General features: G+C 35.0%; 1 protein-coding gene across 1 annotated transcript; it reads left to right on the forward strand.

Annotated features, from left to right (window-relative positions):
- The first annotated feature begins 37 nt into the window (after positions 1–37).
- LOC133175038 (probable ATP-dependent RNA helicase DDX43) lies at positions 38–21,608 on the forward strand. Its single transcript, XM_061310125.1, has 20 exons — positions 38–520; positions 3,223–3,278; positions 3,544–3,676; positions 4,568–4,678; positions 4,895–4,976; positions 7,467–7,567; positions 7,690–7,745; positions 8,094–8,147; positions 8,222–8,286; positions 8,397–8,507; positions 8,925–9,066; positions 9,802–9,902; positions 10,271–10,358; positions 10,932–10,991; positions 11,465–11,535; positions 11,862–11,927; positions 16,828–16,935; positions 19,483–19,557; positions 20,335–20,422; positions 20,573–21,608. Exons 1-20 carry the CDS (start codon positions 97–99, stop codon positions 20,729–20,731), a joined length of 2,151 nt encoding a protein of 716 aa, XP_061166109.1. The 5' UTR covers positions 38–96; the 3' UTR covers positions 20,732–21,608.
- The last annotated feature ends 1,017 nt before the right edge of the window (positions 21,609–22,625 follow it).

A 22,625-nucleotide genomic window follows, 5' to 3' on the forward strand; every position in this document is an offset into this window, starting at 1 on the left:
GTTTTTTACGCAAGTAAATGATATCTAGCTTTACTTGCCTCCATGCGGCAGATTTCCCTCGAAATTTCAATTTGTGTGCAAGTTTTATCGTGAATAATGTATGAAGAGGAAGATTGGGATGCAGAATTAGAGGGCGGAACAACATCAACTATAACAGTAAAACCTCAGTATTGTGCTTGGGATAACACCTACACTCAGTCTCCCTCTGGCAGTCAACGGCATTCACCACAGAAAATGCAACCTGAAAGTTCAAACGGATTTGTACGGTCACGGGGCAGAGGGAATTGGTCTACAGGGAGATCTGACAGAAGTGACTGGCGAAATCGTGACGAGGAAGATTCTTTTGAAAGCAGAGGGTTTGGTCGAGGGGATAGAGGGCGGGGTAGAGAAAATGGGCATCGCGGAAGACGGGGAGGATCATTTGGTGGTGGACGGTCACAGAGAAATGAGAGCAGTGATAGATCAAATGGAAATAGCTCAGCAGTGTATGTTGAATCCTCCCTAGTAGGAAGAATCATAGGTAATTGTAAGGATATTTGTTGCAATGGAAGTAAATACAATAAGGCCAAACAAAAAAATATGTGTGGTTCCGGTTACACCTCCAAAAAAATTAGGGTAGGTAGGTAGGGATTTTTTTTTTTTTTTTTTTAACAAAATGATTTTCTTAATTTTTCTAAATAATACTTATCACTACTTTGCAAATGACATTTAGATGTGGTGTGATAATATACTAGTCAATATTGGTAGGGGACACCTACATGCTAGCTTGCTTTGGATTTAACACTAATAAACACTTGCACTATGTTGTGCAAGGGGGCCGTCATTGCTGAAACTAAAACTTAAACCGGAGCCATTGATGGAAATTGGGGGAAATTCCGGAAAACACATGAAAATTGCCAAAAAAAAGTTTAGGGTCGGGGGTATAAAATAGGGACGGTCGGGTAACCGGAACCACACATATTTTTTTATTTGGCCTAAGCATGAAACCATATGAAGCAGAACAAGTCCAGCTCAATCTCTTGATTAGGTTTGGACCAATCTTCCAAATGGGATAGAATATCCAAACGCGTTATTATGACCCAATTGAGCTATAAGTAAATACATGTATTCCCAATGGGCTGTACACTGCAATATTTTTTATCTACAATAGAAAGACTTGTACGTTTCCACAAGATGTTCAGTGCAGTGGTAAAGAACAATATATATACTTATCGTGTACTCTGAAAGAAAATTTACATGGTATTCATCCCTATTTATCATAATAGCTCATATCCTGAAGTATGTGCTATGTATTGTGCATAATGACCTTTGCAGCTGCAATGTCCACAAATTAACAAAAGTGTCTGTGATTTTTAGCTCACCTCAACGAAGTTGGGGGAGCTTATGTAATACCCTCGGCGTCAGCGTCCCAGGTTAAGGTTTTTGGAGCAGTTTTCTTTTCAAGTACTTCTATGGCCAATATTAGTCAGAGATTCATGGAGGGTGCTTCTAGTGTGTTTTATTGTACCAGTCAAGGTTTCAGATGCTGCGATTTCAGCTAAAGAATGACCAGGTTAATGTTTTTGGAGCAGGTTAAAGTTTTTGGAGTAGATCTCATTTCCAAGTAACTATAAGCCCTATATTGACCAAACTTGCATGGATGATACATCTAAGGATGCACACTACTGGACTTGCTTGGATGCTGGATCTGACCTATATTTTCCGGATGAGTGACCAGGTTAAGGTTTTTGGAGCAGATGTCATTTCCAAGTAACTAAAAGCCCTACATTGACCAAACTTGCATGGATGATACATCTAACTAAGGATGCACACTACTGGACTTGCTTCGGATGCTGAATCTGACCTATTTTTTATGGATGAGTGACCAGGTTAAAGTTTTTGGAGCAGATGTCATTTCCAATTATCTATAAACCCTATATTGACCAAACTTGCATGTATGATACATCTAAGGATGTACACTACTGGACTTGCTTCGGATGCTGAATCTGACCTATATTTTATGGATGAGTGACCAGGTTAAAGTTTTTGGAGCAGATGTCATTTCCAATTATCTATAAACCCTATATTGACCAAACTTGCATGTATGATACATCTAAGGATGTACACTACTGGACTTGCTTCGGATGCTGGATCTGACCTACATTTTCCGGATGAGTAACCAGGTTAAAGTTTTTGGAGCAGATGTCATTTCCAAGTAACTATAAGGCCTATCTGAACCAAACTTGCATGGATGATGCATCAAGGGACGAACAATCTCAAAACTTGCTTCGGATGTTGGATTAGACTTACATTTTCTGGATGAGAGACTAGTTTTAAGCTTTCAGATAAGTCTATTCCCAAGTAACTCAAACCCTATCAGACCAAAATTGCATAAATGTTGCATCTAGGGATGCACACTCCTAGATTATTAGTTTAGTGTGAGACTTTGCCTTACTTAAAGACAACATTCGTTGAGGTGAGCTCTGTAATCTCTGATTACCTATGTTTTTTCAACAAACAATCTGGTAGATATCTTGAACAATTAGTTATCACGATATGAAATAATCACAAATGGATATGATCTTTGTCATGCTTCAAACTTGGATTAAATATATAGAGCACCATTACAACTTACATTGTAATGATACATATCTTTCAGAGGAAAAGAAAATGTAATTAGTTGCCAAAATTGAATAATATCATCACCTTTAGATAGATTCTTTAATTTTGTGCATAATCTATGATATATTTTACAAACTAAATTCTCATTTTAAATAATTTGAGTTTTTTAAAAAGAGAACTGCAAAAGGTGGACATTTATTAAAAGACAGTCAAAAAAGTACAGGAAGTATGACATTTTCATATATACGGAAATGCAGAATATTTCTATTTGCATACTTACAAATACTGTTGGTTAATTGGGAAGTGCACTGGTTTGAAAAAATCGAAATTTGAAATTGTAAACTCCCTGTTTTTTTACAAGATAAAATTTGAGCTTGAAAAACACAACTGCACCAACAAATATTTGATACTCATCAGAAAATGCTTGTAGGGTTAATTGAACAAGAACATGAAGAAGGTGAGTTCAGCTCCATTTCATGTTCATGGAATACAAAACAATCTTTTCTTTTAACATGTAAGACGGGGATTACCTATGAAAGAGACTGATATATATACCCTCTGGTATGATCTGATGCTTGTATAGGCTAGAGTTTAATGCCTTGTTTCTTACTTAAACTACAGGCAAAGGTGGATCTAAAATCAGAGAATTACAGGACAACAGTCAAGCAAGAATTCAGGTCTGTAAATATATCAGCAATAACATGTTGCCTGTTGTAACAGATGAAAGAACTTTGGATATGAATTCATTTTCAACATACATTAACTAAACTTATGTTACATTTTAGTCACACTTTTAAATAATGCATAATTCTAATTATGCAACCAGTAGAGTTCTCATGTTAATCAAATGAACATCACAAGTCCATTTCCTCTTTGGATTGTTTTCAATGACTGCAAATACCTTTTATATTAAACCATATTATTGTGGTGGATATTTTTTAGGTTACGAGAGAAGAAAATGATGACGGAGAGATTAAGGTGGATATATCAGGATCTCCCGAGGCCATAGCAAAAGCTAAAGAACTGATAGATGAAACTATCAACCCAGTGAGCAGAGTGACAAAATCTTTTGGAAGTAAGACAATGTGACTGAGTATGTATATGTAGCATCTAACACAGTTAACAAATCATTGATTCATTCAGCCTTCAATCATGACTCTCTTGAACAGAATCTGTTCATTTATTTGGACAATTGTAGATCCCGCAAACTAAAGAATCAAGTGATCGTTTGATACTGTTGTTTGTTTTAGGTCTTTCTTCTTTCTCTTTGTAATTCTTCACATTTCAATTTGCCTATAACAACTGCATACCCAATGTTGCAAGTTTGAAAGATGTTCTTCTGACAAAAATTTTGTAACGTTTAAGTAAACAGACAAAGTTTTGTATGATTTAGACAGGGTGAGCTGATTATACATGTACTTGCACCTTTGCTCAACACTAATTTTGAGGTATTGTTCCTATAGAAGTCTTAATCCAGACTATTTCTGTGGAATCCAAAGTTCACAGTCATTCTCCTTGTTCGCTCAGACATTATTTGGAAATCCTGTACATTGCCCATTATTTGTATTAACTTAATTAACAGGTACTTACAAATATACAGTAAAACATGATACTAGCAAAGTGCCAGGGACCAACAAGTTTGATTTGTGACAAACATAATTCGTTATGTCCTTTCAGTTCACAACAAATTTTAAATGAAAATCACTTCGCTGTAAGCGTAAATTCATTATAAGCATGTTCACTATAACCATGTTTTACTATATTCGATATGTCTCGTTTATTTTGTATTGTAGATGTAACTTTCATTTGTATTTGTGAGATTTACAGTTTGATGATTCATTTTGTGTCTTGCTTCTTATTGAATGAACATTGAGGTCAATACCAGTTACAGAATTGAGGAGAACTTTCGAAATGATTATTCACAAATAATGTAGTTAGCCTATTAAAGTAATTTAAACTTTTGTAGGGATGAACACTGATCAAACGGATTCCAGCAATGGCAGTAACCCAGCACCGATGATAAACTGGGCGATGATACGAGCCAATAAGGAGGCCAATGAGAAAATAAAATTTGAAGGTTCTGTCACAATTCTTCAGGAATTCCATGTTTTTTTGTGATCTTTTTTCAATATTCTACATGTAGATCTGTCACAAACACCTTTATTCCTTGTCAGCCATCATAAATTTGTGTCACGTTCACACCTTATATTTACTGTTAATACAACAAAGTCAAGAACCATGTATTCATTATAATGTAAATCTTCCTTTCATGTAATCTGATATATATATCTAGGTCTCCCAGAAATAAGAAAGAATTTCTATATAGAAGATCCAGCTGTAGCTAACATGCATCCAGAGGAGGTGGCCCACATAAGGTAGGGGACCATTTGTTTCCGAAACTTCATAAAAATCCTTACAAACAAAGATACATAGCGGGTTCCAGTAAATGTTCAACCAAGCCTCTATCTTTACTCCTCACTAAGATATTAACAGTGGTGAAGGAGAAACTTCAAGAATACTGTGCAACAATATATTCGAGAAGTGGTGTAAATCAGATGTGGATACTTAAAAATTCCAAGGAACTTTTGGAAAATTTGAAATCACAAGATTTTACCAAAATCAACAGCTTAAAAACTTACGACTTTTCAACTTTGTACACAACCATTCCCCACGATAAAGTCCAGGCTTTTTGATATCATTGACAGCTGCTTTTTCAATAAAAATGGAACTCGTAAATATACTTACCTTGTCATTGGTCATTTGCAAAATTATTTTGTTAAAAAACATTCTGATTGTTCACACAAGTACTCTGAAGTTGACATTAAAATGATGCTTGAGTTTCTGATTGACAATATCTATGTGGTTTTTGGAGACCAGGTCTTCCAACAATCTATTGGAATTCCCATGGGTACCAATTGCGCCCCGTTATTAGCAGACCTTTTTTTTGTATTCATATGAAGCAGAATTTGTCCAAAATCTTGTACGTGAAAAGAAGAAAACACTTGCTGTGGCCTTCAACTCGACATTTAGATATATCGACGACGTATTGTCAATTAACAATAGCTATTTCCATTCTTATGTCGATATATCCTTGTGAACTTGAGATAAAAGATACCACGGAGTCTGACACATCTGTTTCATATTTGGATATTTTACTTGAAAAAGACGTTAATGGTAATCTAACAACCAAGCTTTATGATAAACGTGATGACTTTAACTTTTCAATCGTCAACTTCCCTTACTTATGCAGCAATATACCTTCATCACCTGCATACGGGGTATATATCTCTCAGTTGATTCGATACGCAAGAGCATGCTCTACGTATGTACAATTTCTAAAACGAGGTAAATTATTGACAAATAAGTTGATGAAACAAGAATATCAGCTGTCTCGTTTAAAGTCATCATTTCGTAAGTTCTATGGTCGATACAATGACCTTGTCAGCAAATACAATTTATCATTGAGTCAAATGCTGACTGACGTTTTTCACACTAATTGTTAGGCCATTATTTACACACTGAATTGTCGACGGATTTTTCCGTTATTTCCCGATCATGACAAGGAGCACACGGCGGGTGTGACCGGTCGGCAGGGGATGCTCACTCCTCCATGGCACCTGATCCCACCTCTGATGTTTGAAGGTCCGTGTTTGCCCTGCTCCCAATTTGTATTGATTAATGGACTTTTGAGCTTGAATACTGTTCGTTATCTCCATATATTTCATGCACAAGATTTCCAACCTCCTACAACCTACTACATAGGACTCACTGCGGGTGTGACCATTTGACAGGGGATGCTTACTCCTCCTAGGCACCTGATCCCACTTGTGGTGTCTCCAGGGGCCCATGTTTTGGCCATGTTCTTGATTCATTTTGTCTACAGTATTTAAGAGATTGATCACTGTTTTTCGTCTTCACCTTATATACATGCAGGTAACTGCCCTTATCTGGCAGGTGGTCTTACTTGTATATTATATACATGCAGGTAACTGCCCATATCAGGCAGGTGGCCTTTTATATATATGCAGGTAACCGTCCCTATCAGGCAGGTGACATTTATATAGTTACATGCAGGTAACTGGCCATATCAGGCACGTGGCCTTACTTATATATAGTTACATGCAGGTAACTGCCCATATCAGGCAGGTGGCCTTTTATATACATGCAGGTAACTGTCCCTATCAGGCAGGTGGCCTTACTTTTATATACATGCAGGTAACTGTCCATATCAGACAGGTGGCCTTTTATATACATGCAGGTAACTGTCCATATCAGACAGGTGGCCTTTTATATACATGCAGGTAACTGTCCATATCAGGCAGGTGGCCTTTTATATACATGCAGGTAACTGTCCCTATCAGGCAGGTGGCCTTTTATATACATGCAGGTAACTGTCCCTATCAGGCAGATGGCCTTACTTTTATATACATGCAGGTAACTGTCCCTATCAGGCAGGTGGCCTTTTATATACATGCAGGTAACTGTCTATATCAGGCAGGTGGCCTTTTATATACATGCAGGTAACTGTCCATATCAAGCAGGTGATCTTACTTTTGATGTACATAAATGTGATTGCCCATAGCAAACAGGAAATACAAGTCAGTCCTTAGCATTTGTCTTTGCAGATGTTTATTTTGATTAGAAATAAAGCAACTTATTGTTCAAATGTGATTTTTATAACCTTTTCAATTAAGGTAAAGGAATTATTAAGAATAGGATATTTGTCCATCAGGAAAAAATTATGCAAGCATCCACTATTTTCAGATGTTTTAAAATTATTAAAATACTAACACATTTTTTGAACCTTCCAGTCTAAACTAATTTCTAAAATAAATGCTCTACTGTTTGTTTTTTGTTCATTACAGAAAGACAAATAACAATGTTATTGTGAAGGACCTGAGTAAAGAGGGAAATAAAAGGATCCCTAATCCAGTCAGAACCTTTGAGGAGGCTTTCCAACATTACCGTCAGTCATATTTAGAGTTCTAATGACAAATCTGGGACAATTATATGAATGTATTAATTTATCTAGAGCAGAGAATAATTTTAAAGCATCTGTTAATACATGTACTTGTATTTATTTTGTAGCTGAAATTCTGGACACCATTTATAACCAGAATTTTAAAGAACCATCACCCATCCAGGTGAATGAATTTTGAAGATACCTTTATTTATACTTATCTGGAAGTGATTATTTCATTACAAAAGGTTTTTTGCCTCAAAACCTGGGTAAATCGTCCATATTAATTAAGTGTCCAGATTATTGAAAAGTAACTTTATGACTGTTAGATTTAAATCCCTGCTTTGTATGGATTATTGGTTGAGGCTCCACTGTACAGGAGTTTGTGTTCTTGGGAATAATTACCTTAGAAGTAAAATAGAAAATAGATATGTTGTGTTTTCCCAAACCTTTTTGACCCAGCTTTTTTGTACCAACTCTCAAAATTTTACTTTTATGCTTATTTTTATTGTGAATTTTATTTTCTACCCAGAAACAAGCATGGCCTGTGCTGTTACAAGGAGATGACTTGATAGGAATAGCACAGGTAAGGCACATTAAGTACAAACAAGTAAACAAAATATATACTGAGCATACACTTAATGAATTTTACTTTTTCAGACTGGAACAGGGAAAACTCTGGCATTCTTATTACCAGCATTTATACACATAGACCAGCAGCCAATGTAAGTTTTAAATTGATCTTATGGTGTTGGCAAACTCATTTATAACTTAAAATGGCTAGTCCTGTAGAAGTACATTTCTAAATTCTCTTAACTTTCTCTAAAATTTACAGACCACGAGAGGAGAGAGGTGGACCAAATGTCTTGGTTTTATCACCAACTCGTGAGTTAGCTCTACAGATAGAGGCAGAGGTTAAGAAATTCCACTACAGAGGAATAAAAAGGTGAGCATAATGCTATATATTCTGCTAAGCATTTGAGTTACTCTGTAAATTTACATTTTTTGGTTTCAAACTTGCTACCCTTCATTTAGGATTTATTTTTATGAAAATACCTTATAGACATGATGTTTTTCATGTAAAAGCTCTAAGTTTGTGTGGGAATTAATCTTACAAATTTTCTCTGATTACAAAATTTACAAAGGATTACCACATGTAAACTCTTTACCATAGATGTTAGTATATTGCTTGTGAAACTACATATTGTATTCAAAGTTATAACATCTTTGAGGTATAGTCTCTGAGATAATCTTGGATGGAGAAAATTGCAGAGATGGTCAAGTAAACAATATGTGAAGTTTGTATTCTGTATTTCCAGTCTTTGTGTATATGGTATGTGAAGTTTGTATTCTGTATTTCCAGTGTTTGTGTATATGGGGGAGGAAACAGACGGGAGCAGATTAATGTTGTGACCAAAGGAGTAGAAATCATTGTTGCCACCCCAGGGCGCTTGAATGACCTTGTCATGAACAAGATTGTAGATGTCAAGTCTGTAACTTACTTGGTAAGTAGAGCTGCTCATTGAATGGTATGGGATATGTTCATGTCCAGTACCAAATAAAATTATTCTTTCCTCTATTAGCTTTTGTGTAACATATGCATGTATACTTGGTGGACACAATACAGAGAATACCATTCTTCTTTTTTGTCCCTTACTTGCTACAGTGATGGTCGGTGGCCAGAGTTTAAGCTTCTTAAATCAAAGGTCAAAAGGCAAGGTCAAAGATATATATGAGTGTTCACAATGTTGTGGATACAAAGAGTAATATAAGATCTTTAATCTCTTTGCAGAGATGTTTGATAGCCAGGGGAAGAAGCTTTTTATTTCAGGGTCAAAGTTCAGATCCAAGTCCAAAAAACAAAAAAATTTAAAATCCCTCTGACTTTTCGTTCTCTTTCCCACTACAAAGCTATACCAGACAGCCAGAGGAGGAAGTTTATTGTGTTTAGCCACAGAAGATCAAGATTAGAGACCTGTGTGATAGGTTATAACAATAGTATGGACATCATTTTATAACTGTCTTGTATGCACACAATCTCTACTTGATGCAGTGGGGAAAACAAGATGTCCAGAATGAAATTTTAATGATTACCAAATCAATTCAATATTTGAGAAATCATATTCTTTAAATAAACAAAAACTTTGTTGTGCCCTTATTGGAATCTATTCTTATATATCTATTTCCTGTCCTTGTAAGAATCTATTCTTATACATGTATATCTATTTCCTACTTTGAAGGTTCTGGATGAAGCAGATCGAATGTTAGACATGGGGTTTGAACCAGAAATTAAGAAAATTTTACTGGACATTAGACCAGACCGACAAACGGTCATGACAAGGTTTGTTTTAAATAAATCCAAATAATTTTAAGAACATACAAGATATCTTTGAATGATTCAAAACTTTTCTGAATTACGGACAAAAAAGGGAAATAGTGGTAGGTGTCATCAGAATTTAAAGTTCAGGTTGAAAAAAGATCAAATTTTATCTAATTATTACAATGCATGTTCTATAATGTAAGGTAACCCTAATGAAAAATGAAAATCTTAGTTTTGTAATTTAACAATATCAGATGCTGATAGATCTCACCTTTTATTTCTCCAAACTGAAAAAACCCAGAGATATTTAATCTCTGGAGTTTTTTCAGACCCTCTGAGATACTGAAGTATTTTGGAATACATGTATTATGCATACTTTCTGTTTGTAGTGCTACTTGGCCACCGGGAGTCAGAAGATTAGGAGAGAGCTACCTCAGGGACCCCATACAAGTGTTTGTTGGCTCCCTAGATTTAGCAGTAAGTGACTACTATTCTGATCAAAGGCTTAGTACACTGAACTCGGAAAACTACAGCAACTGAATTTTAAAATTGCCATTTTACTACCCAGTATCTCATGGAGATGCCGCAGATAAATGAGGACAGAGCTAGAAATATGGTACATGTGCATGCACTCTATATGCAGCATATATGGGAGTGTCTTATGCAATGATTAATCATAGATTTTTGGGAAAATGAAGATGACAATTTTGCAGATTCAGTATGAATTTAAGTCTAAAAATTGCTTCCAAATTTGATGCTAAATCAGAATTTTAGAGTCAATTTTATATTTAATTAGAAAATTCATACTTGAGATTTCTTTCATGGTGTATTAGCCAGTATAACATTATGTGTATCATAGGTATTTGTGTGTTTACTTATCTGATGAAAGTTTCATCATATGGGAATTATTTCTTTGCAATTAACACCACTGATGTAGGTGGCTGATTAATTATTACCAGCATTTCTTCTTACCTCACACTTGTCATTCTGTCACGCAGTACATAAAAATTGTTGATTAAAGTGAATTACTAGATACACTTTTCTTTACAGACTTGTCATTCTGTCACACAGTATATAGAAATTGTTGACCAAGAAGAAAAGAAGGAGAGGGTAACTCTTCTGTTTATTTATTTGTATTTATGTAATATTTACAGGAATGTAAAATTTATTTGAGAATGAAATTTTTATCATAAGAATTGATTGATTGATTGTATGTTGTTTTACATCCCATTCGAGAATTTTCCACTAATATAGAGACGTCACCATATACTGGTGAAGGGCTTCAAATTTTGACCTTGGCACTCAGGGTCATTGAGCAGTGAGGGATCTTTATCTTGCCAACGCCTGCTGTGACATGGGGCCTCGGTTTTTAAGGTCTCATCCGAAGGACCCACAACTTTCACTTCAAAGTGCCGAGTGCATGGCGAAGAAACAGTTGCTACCCATTTTTATCAACTTAGGTCTGTTGCGGCTGAGATTCGAAATCACGACCTCCCGATCACAGAGTGAGCTCTAACGACGGAGCTACCGTGAATGGTCCATAAGAATTGAAGAGACAGTTATGTGTGTGCTTTGTTTTGTAGGTTGTTAGATTTATATTGGAGGAAATGGAAGAGGAAGATAAAGTCTTGATTTTTGTGGGTAAAAAACTGACGTAAGTAGAATTGTTTTCCTTTTCATACTTGATTTTTGTGGGTAAAAAACTGACGTAAGTAGAATTGTTTTCCTTTTCATACTTGATTTTTGTGGGTAAAAAACTAACATAAGTAGAATTGTTTTCCTTTTCATTCTTGAACTTTTTTCAGAAAGACATTTTACATAAAGTATGCAAGATAGAATAGGCATTGTTTGAAGATTTGGTTGACATTTCTATAGTCAGAGAATGCATTAGATGTACATGGATATTTTTTTTTCCAAAAGTTACAGTTAAAGACTTTGGGATTGACTGCTTCCTAAGATATAAAATGTTTCCTTTTTCAGAGCTGATGATCTGTCCAGTGATTTATCTCTGAAAATGATCAACTGTCAGTGTATTCATGGAGATAGGTGAGGAAGCCAAGCCCCCTTATAAGGGGAGATAATCAAGAAAAGACAAAAATAGGGTGGGGTCATTAAAAAAATCTTCTTCTCAAGAACCACTGGGCCACAAAAAGCTGAAACTTATGTGTAAGCTTCCTGAGGTATTGTAGATCTTAAATTGTTCAAATCATATCCCCCGGCATAAGAGTGGGGCCACAATAGGGAATCAAAGTTTTACATTGAAATATATAGGAAAAATCTTTAAAAATCTTCTTAAGAACCACTGGGCCTGAAAAGCCGAAACATAAGTGGAAGCTTCCTGGGGGTAGAGTAGATTCTAAGTTGTTCAAATCATGGCCCCCGGGGGTAGGATGAGGCCACAATAGGGAATTTTACATTGCAATATATAGGAAAATCTATGAAAATCTTCTCAAGAACCACTGGGCCAGAAAAGGTGAAACTTATACAGACCCTAAAACGTGCTACTACACCTCAGAAACGTACCGTACCATTCCGTGCAAGAAGCGTACCGTTCCGTGCAAGAAGCGTACCGTAACGTACACAAAACGAACCGTACCGTGCACAAAACGAACCGTACCGTGCAAGAAGCGTACCGTACCGTGCACAAAGCGAACCGTACCGTAAACAAAGCGTACCGTTCCGTGCAGGAAGCTTACCGTACCGTGCACAAAGCGAACCGTACCGTTCATGAATAATTTTTTAAATGATTATGCAAACCACGCCCCGAAAGCATTCCGAATCTTGCAATGACCAATTACAGTAAGTAATTTTCTTTTATTTCTTTCAACACAGCGCCCGTTAAAGAAGGACGGAAAATAACCCTAGAGATTCAAATTATTATTATTAAGTACCATGCATCTGGACTTACATCTGTTAATATATGGAAACTACTCAAAACTAGTTAACGACTTCAAAACAACTCGACAGATAGTCCGAAATATCTGACGTTTTCCAGGCTTTTTCACGATTTTGATATTTTACGTGCCAGGAAAACGTCAGAACCGGCGCCATTACAAAAACTGGAAATTCGCCGCCTCCAACTGGAGGCGGCATTGTCGGGTTGATTTTCGATACTTGTTAACCAAATTAAATGCTGAATTCACAACTTATCAGTAGTACAATGCCTTCAGTACTCACCAACATCGTTTATATGGGTTTGTTTATGAAATATACAATCTGGTGAAAACATTTTATCAGAGGATCGAGTTTTCTTTTCATTTCGTGCATTTTAAATTCTTGCAAGACCAAATCGAAATGTGGAGTGATATTTTCTTTTCATCGATATTGGTGAGTACTAGAAGCATTGTGCTACTGATAAATTGTAAGTTCGGCATTTAATTCAGTTCGCAAGTATCGAAAATCAGCTCCGGTTGGAGACGGTGAAATTTCCAGTTTTCGTAATGGCGCCGGTTCTGACGTTTTCCTGGCATGTAATATATCAAAATCGTGAAAAAAGCCTGGAAAACGTCAGATATTTCGGACTACTCGACAGAGTGTGAGGCGGTTCCTTATTCGCTATGCGTGATCGGGTTGTGCTTGACTAACATTTTTTTTCATATTTAATGCAGCATCGTAATATTTTCGTGTACAATTTATAATAAATAAAAGTGAATTATATACTTTATCGTTTATTTCTATAGCTTTTATCTACCGTATTCTTGTCTCTATTCAAACGTTCTCGGAAACCAAGACACATTGAAAAATGTATTAGGATTCTGTGCTATTTTCTGAAATCAAGCCCTTAAAATCATTTTTTATTAATGTAATAGTTTTTGGGAGAAATGCAACAACAACAACAAAAATCAAAAAAAAAAAAAAAAAAAAAAAAAAAAAAACCGGGCTAAATTGTCAATTTGAAAGCGGACATGTTAAAATGTAAACGCCTCTCAATCACTAGAAAGAAATAAATAAAAGCGATGTATATATAAATAATATGTGTTGGTTTACACTCATCTGACCAACCCAAGATGTTATCGCCAATAAAACATACTGTCAAAAGTTCGATCGCCACATTTTCGCATGGAATTTTCAGTTTAATACACGTAATCAAAAACAATCTGGATATTTTTTTTTTTTATAGAAACACTACAGTTCTTGCCATGGTCTCGTTATCTAGACTGACGTCTTTCTATACTTTCGTTATTTACTCAAAAACATTTGAATATATCGATCAAGTATTGTCATCACACGTGCACAGGTAAAAACTTAAGCTGTGTATATTGAACCGTATCTAACCAAGTTAGTCCAGATAAGCCTACATTTACACGTGTATCTACAGTTCCTGTCTTAAACAGTAAGTCTACAACAATGAACCAGTTTTAATCGGCAGATAAACAGAAATCTATGTGCAGTCAGCTTTTCTTCTAGACCTTATAAAAAAAGTTGAGTTTGACAGGGAAACAAAGGGGGGGGGGGGGTTAGCGCCCGGCATGGGCAAATTATTCATTTTCAAAGTTTTTGAGGACATGCATGGCTGCATATTATTTATTTTTTACATAATTGAAACCGGACTATTTATTTCTATCATTTTGACATATTATTAATTTAGGAAATCTGTCTTGAAGTCAATATAAATTATATACATTTATACATTGTAGATGGAATTGTAGCTGTCTTAACCGTTTTCGTGATTGTAACCCTTTCGAAATGCGATTTAACACATTGATGGAAAATTTATGCAAAAAGGAAAACAATTACGCGCACAAAAAATGAAGTAATATTTTGCACTAATTGTGTGCACTTCTACCGATTACTTTTCAATGTATTTTTCCTAGTGAGCCATACACCAAAGAAATCTATGTAAAAAGAAAATTATAATTCCTCGCAAATAAAAAAATGAAAAAAATAACTTACCTTTTTTATTATTTGTCTGATCATTCGGTCAAGAGAAAAAATGTTTTTGTTTGTTTGTTTTTTGTTTTTGTTTTGTTTTGTTTTGTTTTGTTTTTGTTTTTTTTTTTAATGTTTTTTTTAATGAAGCAGCAGTAACAAGAACGTAAAAAGAATGGTAAACGAAATGAAAGGATGAAGGATTTATAAAATCAAACTCTTTTGTTTGAAAGTGTGATAAGTGAATATTTAAAATAATAATTGTATTCAAATAGGAAATTAAAAAAAAAACAGATGCACGTTTATTCTTTTAAAAAAATACAGAAAGGCCTATATGGCGACGCAACCAAAATATTTTTTTCATCCTTGTTATCCTTGTCATCCAGTGTTTGTTGATATGTTCGATTTATTTCCAAGTTATTGAACCATAAGGCGATAGTGTACAAAATAAGATAATAAATTGACAACTAAAATTATTTTATTTTAAAAATTGAAAGTAGTTCAAAGAGAAAGTAAATTAAAAAAAAAGATACAGTTAATAAGACGACTAGTTACACGTAATAACGAAAATATAGCTGTAAAAAGGAAATATTTATAACAGCTTTAACTTAAAAAAAAACTTATTAATAAATGCTTGCAACACCGTCCTTCCATTTACATATATAAAATAAAGATATTTTATCTTTATAAAGAAATAAACGACTTAATGAAATAGCCAATCATAAACTAAAGCGTACAGGCTCCGCCCACTTAATTTACATACCGTTCACCAAAGCGTATCGTTCACAAAACGAACCGTTCCGTGCAAGAAGCGTACCGTACCGTGCACAAAACGAACCGTACCGTATACAAAGCGTACCGTTCCGTGCAAGAAGCGTACCGTACCGTGCACAAAGCGAACCGTACCGTACACAAAGCGTACCGTTCCGTGCAAGAAGCGAACCGTACCGTACACGAAACGAACCGTACCGTGCAAGTGGTGTATTAGCACATTTTAGGGTCTGTATGGAAGCTTCCTGAGGTAGTGTAGATCTAAATTATTCAAATCATGACCCCCGGGGTAGGGTGGGGCCACAGGTATTACAAGGGAGGAATTCTGGTAAACAACAGGGCCAAAGTTACTCAAGTGAGCTCTGTGGCCCATGGGCCTCTTGTCCAAATGATTGAACAGGTTAAAGTTTTAGGAGTAAGTGCATTGCCAAGTTACTCTAAACCATGACCAAACTTGCATGGATGATATGTAAGTCCTACATGGACCAAACTTGCAAGGAAGATGCATCTATGGATGGAAACAATCACACTACCAGACTGGCTTTTGATACTTGGTCTGACCTTCATTTTCCAAATGATTGAACAGTAAAATTTTAGGAGTAAGTCAATTCTCAAGTAACTAAAAGCCCTATCATGATAAACTTGCATGGATGATGCGTCTAGGGATGATTATACCAGACATGCTTGAGATGTTGGATCTGATCTACATTATGTTGATGACTAAATAGTTAAAGGTTTTTTAGCAGGTCCATTCCCAAGTAACTTAAAGTCCAATTCAGACCAAACTTGCATGGATGATTTATCTTTTGATGCAATTACCAGAACATTCATTTGGTCTAAGATTTTGCCTTATTAAAGATAACTTGTGGAGGTGAGCTTTGTTATCTTTGATAACCTATGTTTTGTCAATAAAGTCAAAAATGTCATGAATCCTGAAAAACTCAAGTTACTCAGGCGAGCTATGTGGCCCATTGGCCTCTGGATGATTGGTGCTAGGCTAGGGCCTTCATATTTCACATGTGTATTCTTTGTGAGGAGACCTTATTTAGGTACCAACATTTTTGACATCATGTCCTTGATCTTGGAGTTTGACATACTCTTTAAAGAAACTTTAACTTTGGCCATAACTTTTAAATGGTTGGTGCTAGGACTTGCAAATTTCACAAGTACATTCCTTGTGACAAGATGTTTGGGTGCCAATAGTTTGACCTCATAACCTTTGACCAGCAAGTACATTGTTTATATTGTTTATCTATTGAATTAATTTAACAGAAATAATTTTAATTGTGGTTTACTTGATGTATAGAGAACAGTGTGATAGGGAGCAAGCTTTAGAAGATTTTAAGCAGGGACACACAAGGATCCTTGTGGCCACGGATGTTGCTTCCAGAGGTCTTGATGTAAAAGACATTACGTAAGTGAAAAGGTGTAAAAGACATTACGTAAGTGAAAAGGTGTAAAAGACATTACGTAAGTGAAAAGTAAAAACATTCTCTTTGTCATGTTTACAGTGTTTGAAGAAAAAAAAATGAATATCATGGTCTCCATTTTATACAATTTTCAAACATATCTTCTTCCTCCTGGCCTTAATAACACAGTATATGAGGGTCATTAAAAAAATATGTAGAAATGTCACTCTTCGTAATTCATTTTGTTGATGTATGCAGTTTCATTTTATTTTATTTTATCAAATGGAAGTCTTGTTACATTATTTGAGCATCAGCTTGTTTTGTCACCACTCTTATCAAAAGTGTTTTGATTAGTTTCTCAAAAATACATGTACACTACCTCTTCTTTTCACACACAGTCTGTGGCACCTTACCCTTTTATTAAAATTTTTTTTATACCACTTAATTCTTTTTTTTGCTAACAGTTATTTAAATATATGATAATTTATCCATGTCTTCAATTTTGTTAACTCATAACTCTGCTTCCATTCCTTTCCATGATTGAGAAAAAAGGAATTCCTTCCCTCTCCATCATGGAGAGGAATATGCTAACAGTTATTTAAATATATGATAATTCATCCATGTCTTCAATTTTGTTAACTCATAACTCTGCTTCCATTCCTTTCCATGATTGAGAAAAAAGGAATTCCTTCCCTCTCCATCATGGAGAGGAATATGCCATGGAAATGGGATATTCCTTTCCATGTTGTTGCTATAGGGTTTGACTCTGGATTTTTACTGTTAATTAATATTTGGAAGCCATTCATCGTCCAATATAGAGTAACTAAAACTCAATAAAATTTTTTTAAATGTGTCATTGAAACAGATGCACAGCTAATTTTTAGCTCACCTGAATGAAGTTGGGGGAGCTTATGTAATATTGTGAGCGTTGGCGTCCCAGGTTAAAGTTTTTGGTGCAGTTTTCTTTTCAAGTACATATGTGCCTATTTTAATCAGAGATGCATGGAGGATGCTTCTAGTATGTTTCATTGAACCAGTCAAGGTTTCAGATGCTGCAATTTCAGCTGAAGAATGACCAGATTCTTTTCTTTGAGCAGATTAAAGTTCTTAGAGCAGGTTAAAGTTTTTGGAGCAGGTCTCATTTCCAAGTAACAATAAGCCCTATATTGACCAAACTTGCATGGATGATACATCTAAGGATGCACACTACTGGACTTGCTTCGGATGCTGGATCTGACCTACATTTTGCAGATGAGTGACCAGGTTAAAGTTTTTGGAGCAGGTCTCATTTCCAAGTAACAATAAGTCCTATGTTGACCAAACTTGCATGGATGATACAACTAAGGATGCACACTACTGGACTTGCTTCGGATACTTGATCTGACCTACATTTTCTGGATGAGTGATCAGGTTAAAGTTTTTAGGGCAGGTGTCATTTCTAAGTAACTTTAAGGCCTCTGTTGACCAAACTTGCATGGATGATACATCTGAAGATGCACACTACTGGACTTGCTTCGGATGCTGTATCTAATGGACATTTTCCAGATGAATGACCAGGTTAAAGTAAACTATATTAGCTATCTGAACCAAACTTGCATGGATGATGCATCACAGGATGAACACTCTCAAACTTGCTTCAGATGCTGGATGTGACTTACATTTTCTGGATGAGTGACTAGTTTAAAGTTTTTATGTAAGTCTATTCCCAAGTAACTGCAAGCCCTATTGGACCAAAATTGCATAAATGTTACATCTGGGGAGGCACACTACTAGATTATTAGTTTGGGACTTTGCCTTACTTAAAGACAGCAGTCTTTGAGATGAGCTCTGTAATCTCTGATTACCTATGTATGATACATTTTCTGCTTCCCTCAGCCTTTTCTGAGTTTGTTCTGGAAATTTCCGGAGTGCAACTCATAATTGTATCTACTCACTTCTCCTTGAAGTTGTCCAACATCATTTTTTTTTTGTCCTTTTCAAATCTGTATTTTTTGAATGACCCTTGTATGCATGGTGGTAAAATTAAAGCCATGTCCTTTAGGAAGTTTGTGAAAACTTATTTCCTGTGGGTTCAGGGTGAGGCTAAGATGATAATGTGGAAAAAATACAACATACATATATCTGTAAAATATTCTTCCTCATTTATACCTTGATTTTGATTACAATCAAAAAAATATGTTTAATGATAATGGGGTATCAGCTCTCTTCATGTATCCTGACTCCATGGTTGACTCCATGCAGGACCAGTCTAAGTAAATAAATAGATTTTTGAAACAGCAAGTCTGTAATTGTAAATCTTGCTTCAAACCTCAATATAACCTGATTTTAAATTGATGAAATCATGGCCTTTGATTTTACAGCCACAATAAGGGATTTCATGTATCTATGTATTCATTTGTCATGAATGGAAATGTGACTAGGGTGAGCATTGTGGCCCACAGGCCTCTTATTTTACAGTTCACTGTATTAATTTAAATAATAGTAATCAAATGTTACAGAGAGATATCAATCAACCTAAATAAGTAATTTTTTGTGTTTTTCTTTTTTGACAGACATGTTTTTAATTATGATTTCCCTCGGAACATGGAGGAATATGTTCACAGAGTTGGTAGAACCGGTAGAGCAGGGTAAGTGTTGTCACTGAAGGTTCAGTCAAAATTGATCTCTGAAAAATCAGTATAAATAAAAAGACGATTTGTTCCAAAAAAGTTTTATTGCTATTTATATAAATATGCAAAAAAACCCAAAAAACCCTAGAAGATATAAAAGGGATGTAATGTGAAAGTAAAAGTTGTAAATAAATGATTTAATGAAGAGTAAAAGGGATGTATACATGTATATAAAGTATTTTCTGACGATGTCACTTTTACATATATTTAATATGTAGCTGGTTGAAGATTGAGTGGGGGTACTTTTAGTGTCGATTGTTCTTAAAAAACACATAGCTTTTCCTCATGTTCATATGTTAGTTTGGATTCTGAGAAATACAGAACATGATAAGTTGTTTTTATTTATATGCAGTGTATAGACCATCATTGTAATTTTTGATTTAATTATCATTCACCAGTTTTCAGCATCTCTTTCCAAGAATTACATCCTACCTACATGTATACTATATTTTAGCATAAATTTCCTCAGCTTATGTTTATATATATTAAGTAATTAAAGTATCAAGAAAGAGGACCTTCTTTAATAAAACAAATTCTGTACTAACGTCATCTTCAGAAAGGGTTCATGTTTAAAGTTTTGTTCTTTATCCAAAATTACTTTTTTTACTTTTACATCTGACAATATTTTTTTACAAGCCCTCATCTGCAAATGACAAAAGTTTCAAATGCTCTTTAGGATGAAGGACTTCTCTTCTCATTACTATGTCTTACTGACGGGATAAAATCTATTTTCAGTAAAACGGGTAAATCCATTTCTCTGTTAACGCGTTCTGACTGGAGGTCTGCGACTCACCTGATCGAGATTCTGGAGGAGGCTAATCAGGTAAACAAACCCTGGACGGTGTTCTAACTAGTTATCTTAAAGATGACGTAATATTAATCAGTTGATATACCGGTACATGCAAGAGTAGCTGTAACTTTATGATGCTCACGTTTTGTTTAAATCAGAGAGATTGTGTTTAAACTTTGACAGATCGTGCCAGATGAGCTGGCAAGTATGGCAGAGAGATATGAAGCTCACAAACAGAAACTCAACGAGGAGCGTGCCAATGGTATATTTCGTCCTCGGGGTGGGGGAAGAGGTCGACGGAGAGAGGAAGGGGTATACCTATGTATGGACGGCGTACCGTGAAGTCCCCAATGTTTAGTCGTAGGAACCTTGCAGAAGTAAAAAGTCCATTGTGCCAAAATGATGACAGTAAATGCCTAAATCCAGTAATTACACACTTGTAAATCTTAAAGTGTGCGATACTTTGTACTAACCTGAAATTTAAGTCGTCGCAAATGGACCATATATTGTTATTTTTTTGTTTGAGAAAATTGAGTACATGTATCTCATTCTTTTTTATTTTTGATGAAACATTCAGATAAATGTATTTTACCAATGATTAATCAAAAGCATGTAGTTTGTTCTCAGTGTACCTAGGCTTTAAACATCAGATGAACATTGGTGATTATTAATATTTAACGGATAGCTTTTGTTTTATATTCTGTTCCAATACAAATGCATTACTACGACATGTATGTACAAGTAATAATCTTTAAACTGCTTTAGTTTCTCCATCATTATTGCCACAAAAAGGATTAAATGACATTAAGGCAGTAGTTTTATAATGAATTATAAAAGTTAATGGTTGTGAATTGATAAGATCGTACAAAGTTTGTATTCTGTTTCTATGTTTATAAACACTCTCCTACAAAGAAAGGCATAGTTTAGTCCTGTCTTTATCTAGTCTTGGTTCTAAATCTGCATTGAATCTAAAAATTGCAGTTTAACCTGTTTTTTGAATATTATTTAAAATTTTTCTAATGGGACAATATGTCCTCCTTTGTATATACGTATAAAAGATTTATTGTAGCAAAATATTTGTCTCCGGCGGAGTTGATATCAAGTAGAACTGACTTAACCACACAATAATAAGACAGCATGGTCATCTTTGTCATATGTATTTTGATCCTGTTGTGTACTTTGACTTTATTATTGAATAAAGTTATAATTTAAAAATGCACTTGTAACTTTTCTTTTTATATCTGTTTATCAGAATTTCAGTTCTTAAAGTGTAGTTTTGATAGGGATAGCAAACAAAGAGAAAAGGGGGAGGGGTTAGCTTAAAATTGTTCCAGTGAGCTGTCCAGGTTAAACAGATTGTATCAGAAGTTTTCTCCTGTTTTTTTAAGTATGATTCAGTGTATATATATGCTAGGTGCTTTTTATGTGTATGTGTGTGTCCCTGGATAATGTCTCTATTTATCTACTATTTTGAATATCCATTGTTTATAAATTTCGGTACTCTCAAATATCAATGCAGTATTTAACTCGGTTTAAAACCAAAGGCCACATACTTCAAGCATCATAACCAATGTAATTCTGTTCCACAGTGTCAAAGCCTTTACAACACCAGTTAAGACGGATGAGCCACATTTATTTCCTGAACTGGTGACACGAAACATCGACAACATATTTTAATGTGAATTTTTATACACTTGATTGTATTCTAATTGTTAAGCATTGACAGTTTAGTACAATTCATTCTTCAGCTATCTTGTCAAATTTTGGCTAAAAAATTTATCTACAGCTTTTCAGAAATTTAAAGCAATATCCATTTTTCCACACAAATGTGATGACTACTTGACATGGATCATATGAAAAGTTTGGTCCATTTCTGCCTTTCTCCCTGACAACACTACTATATCCTTGACAACACTACTGTGGAGACACTATAGTATCCCTGACAATTTTACTGTATCACTGACAACACTACTGTGTCACTGACAACACTAATATTACTGAAAACACTATCCCTTACAACACTATTGTATCCCTAACAACACTATTATATTACTGACAACACATATCCTGTAAAACACTAGTGTATCTCTGACATCATTGTATCCTTGACAACACTATACTGTATTCCTGATAATATTACTGTATCCTTGACAACACTACTGTATCCCTGACAACATTATACTGTATTCCTGATAATATTACTATATCATTGACAACACTATTGCATCCATGACAA

Source organism: Saccostrea echinata, unplaced genomic scaffold, assembly GCF_033153115.1.
Source record: "Saccostrea echinata isolate AGI-Se365-2 ecotype Australia unplaced genomic scaffold, CSIRO_AGI_Sech_v1 ptg000060l, whole genome shotgun sequence".
NCBI classification, from domain to species: Eukaryota; Metazoa; Mollusca; class Bivalvia; order Ostreida; family Ostreidae; genus Saccostrea; species Saccostrea echinata.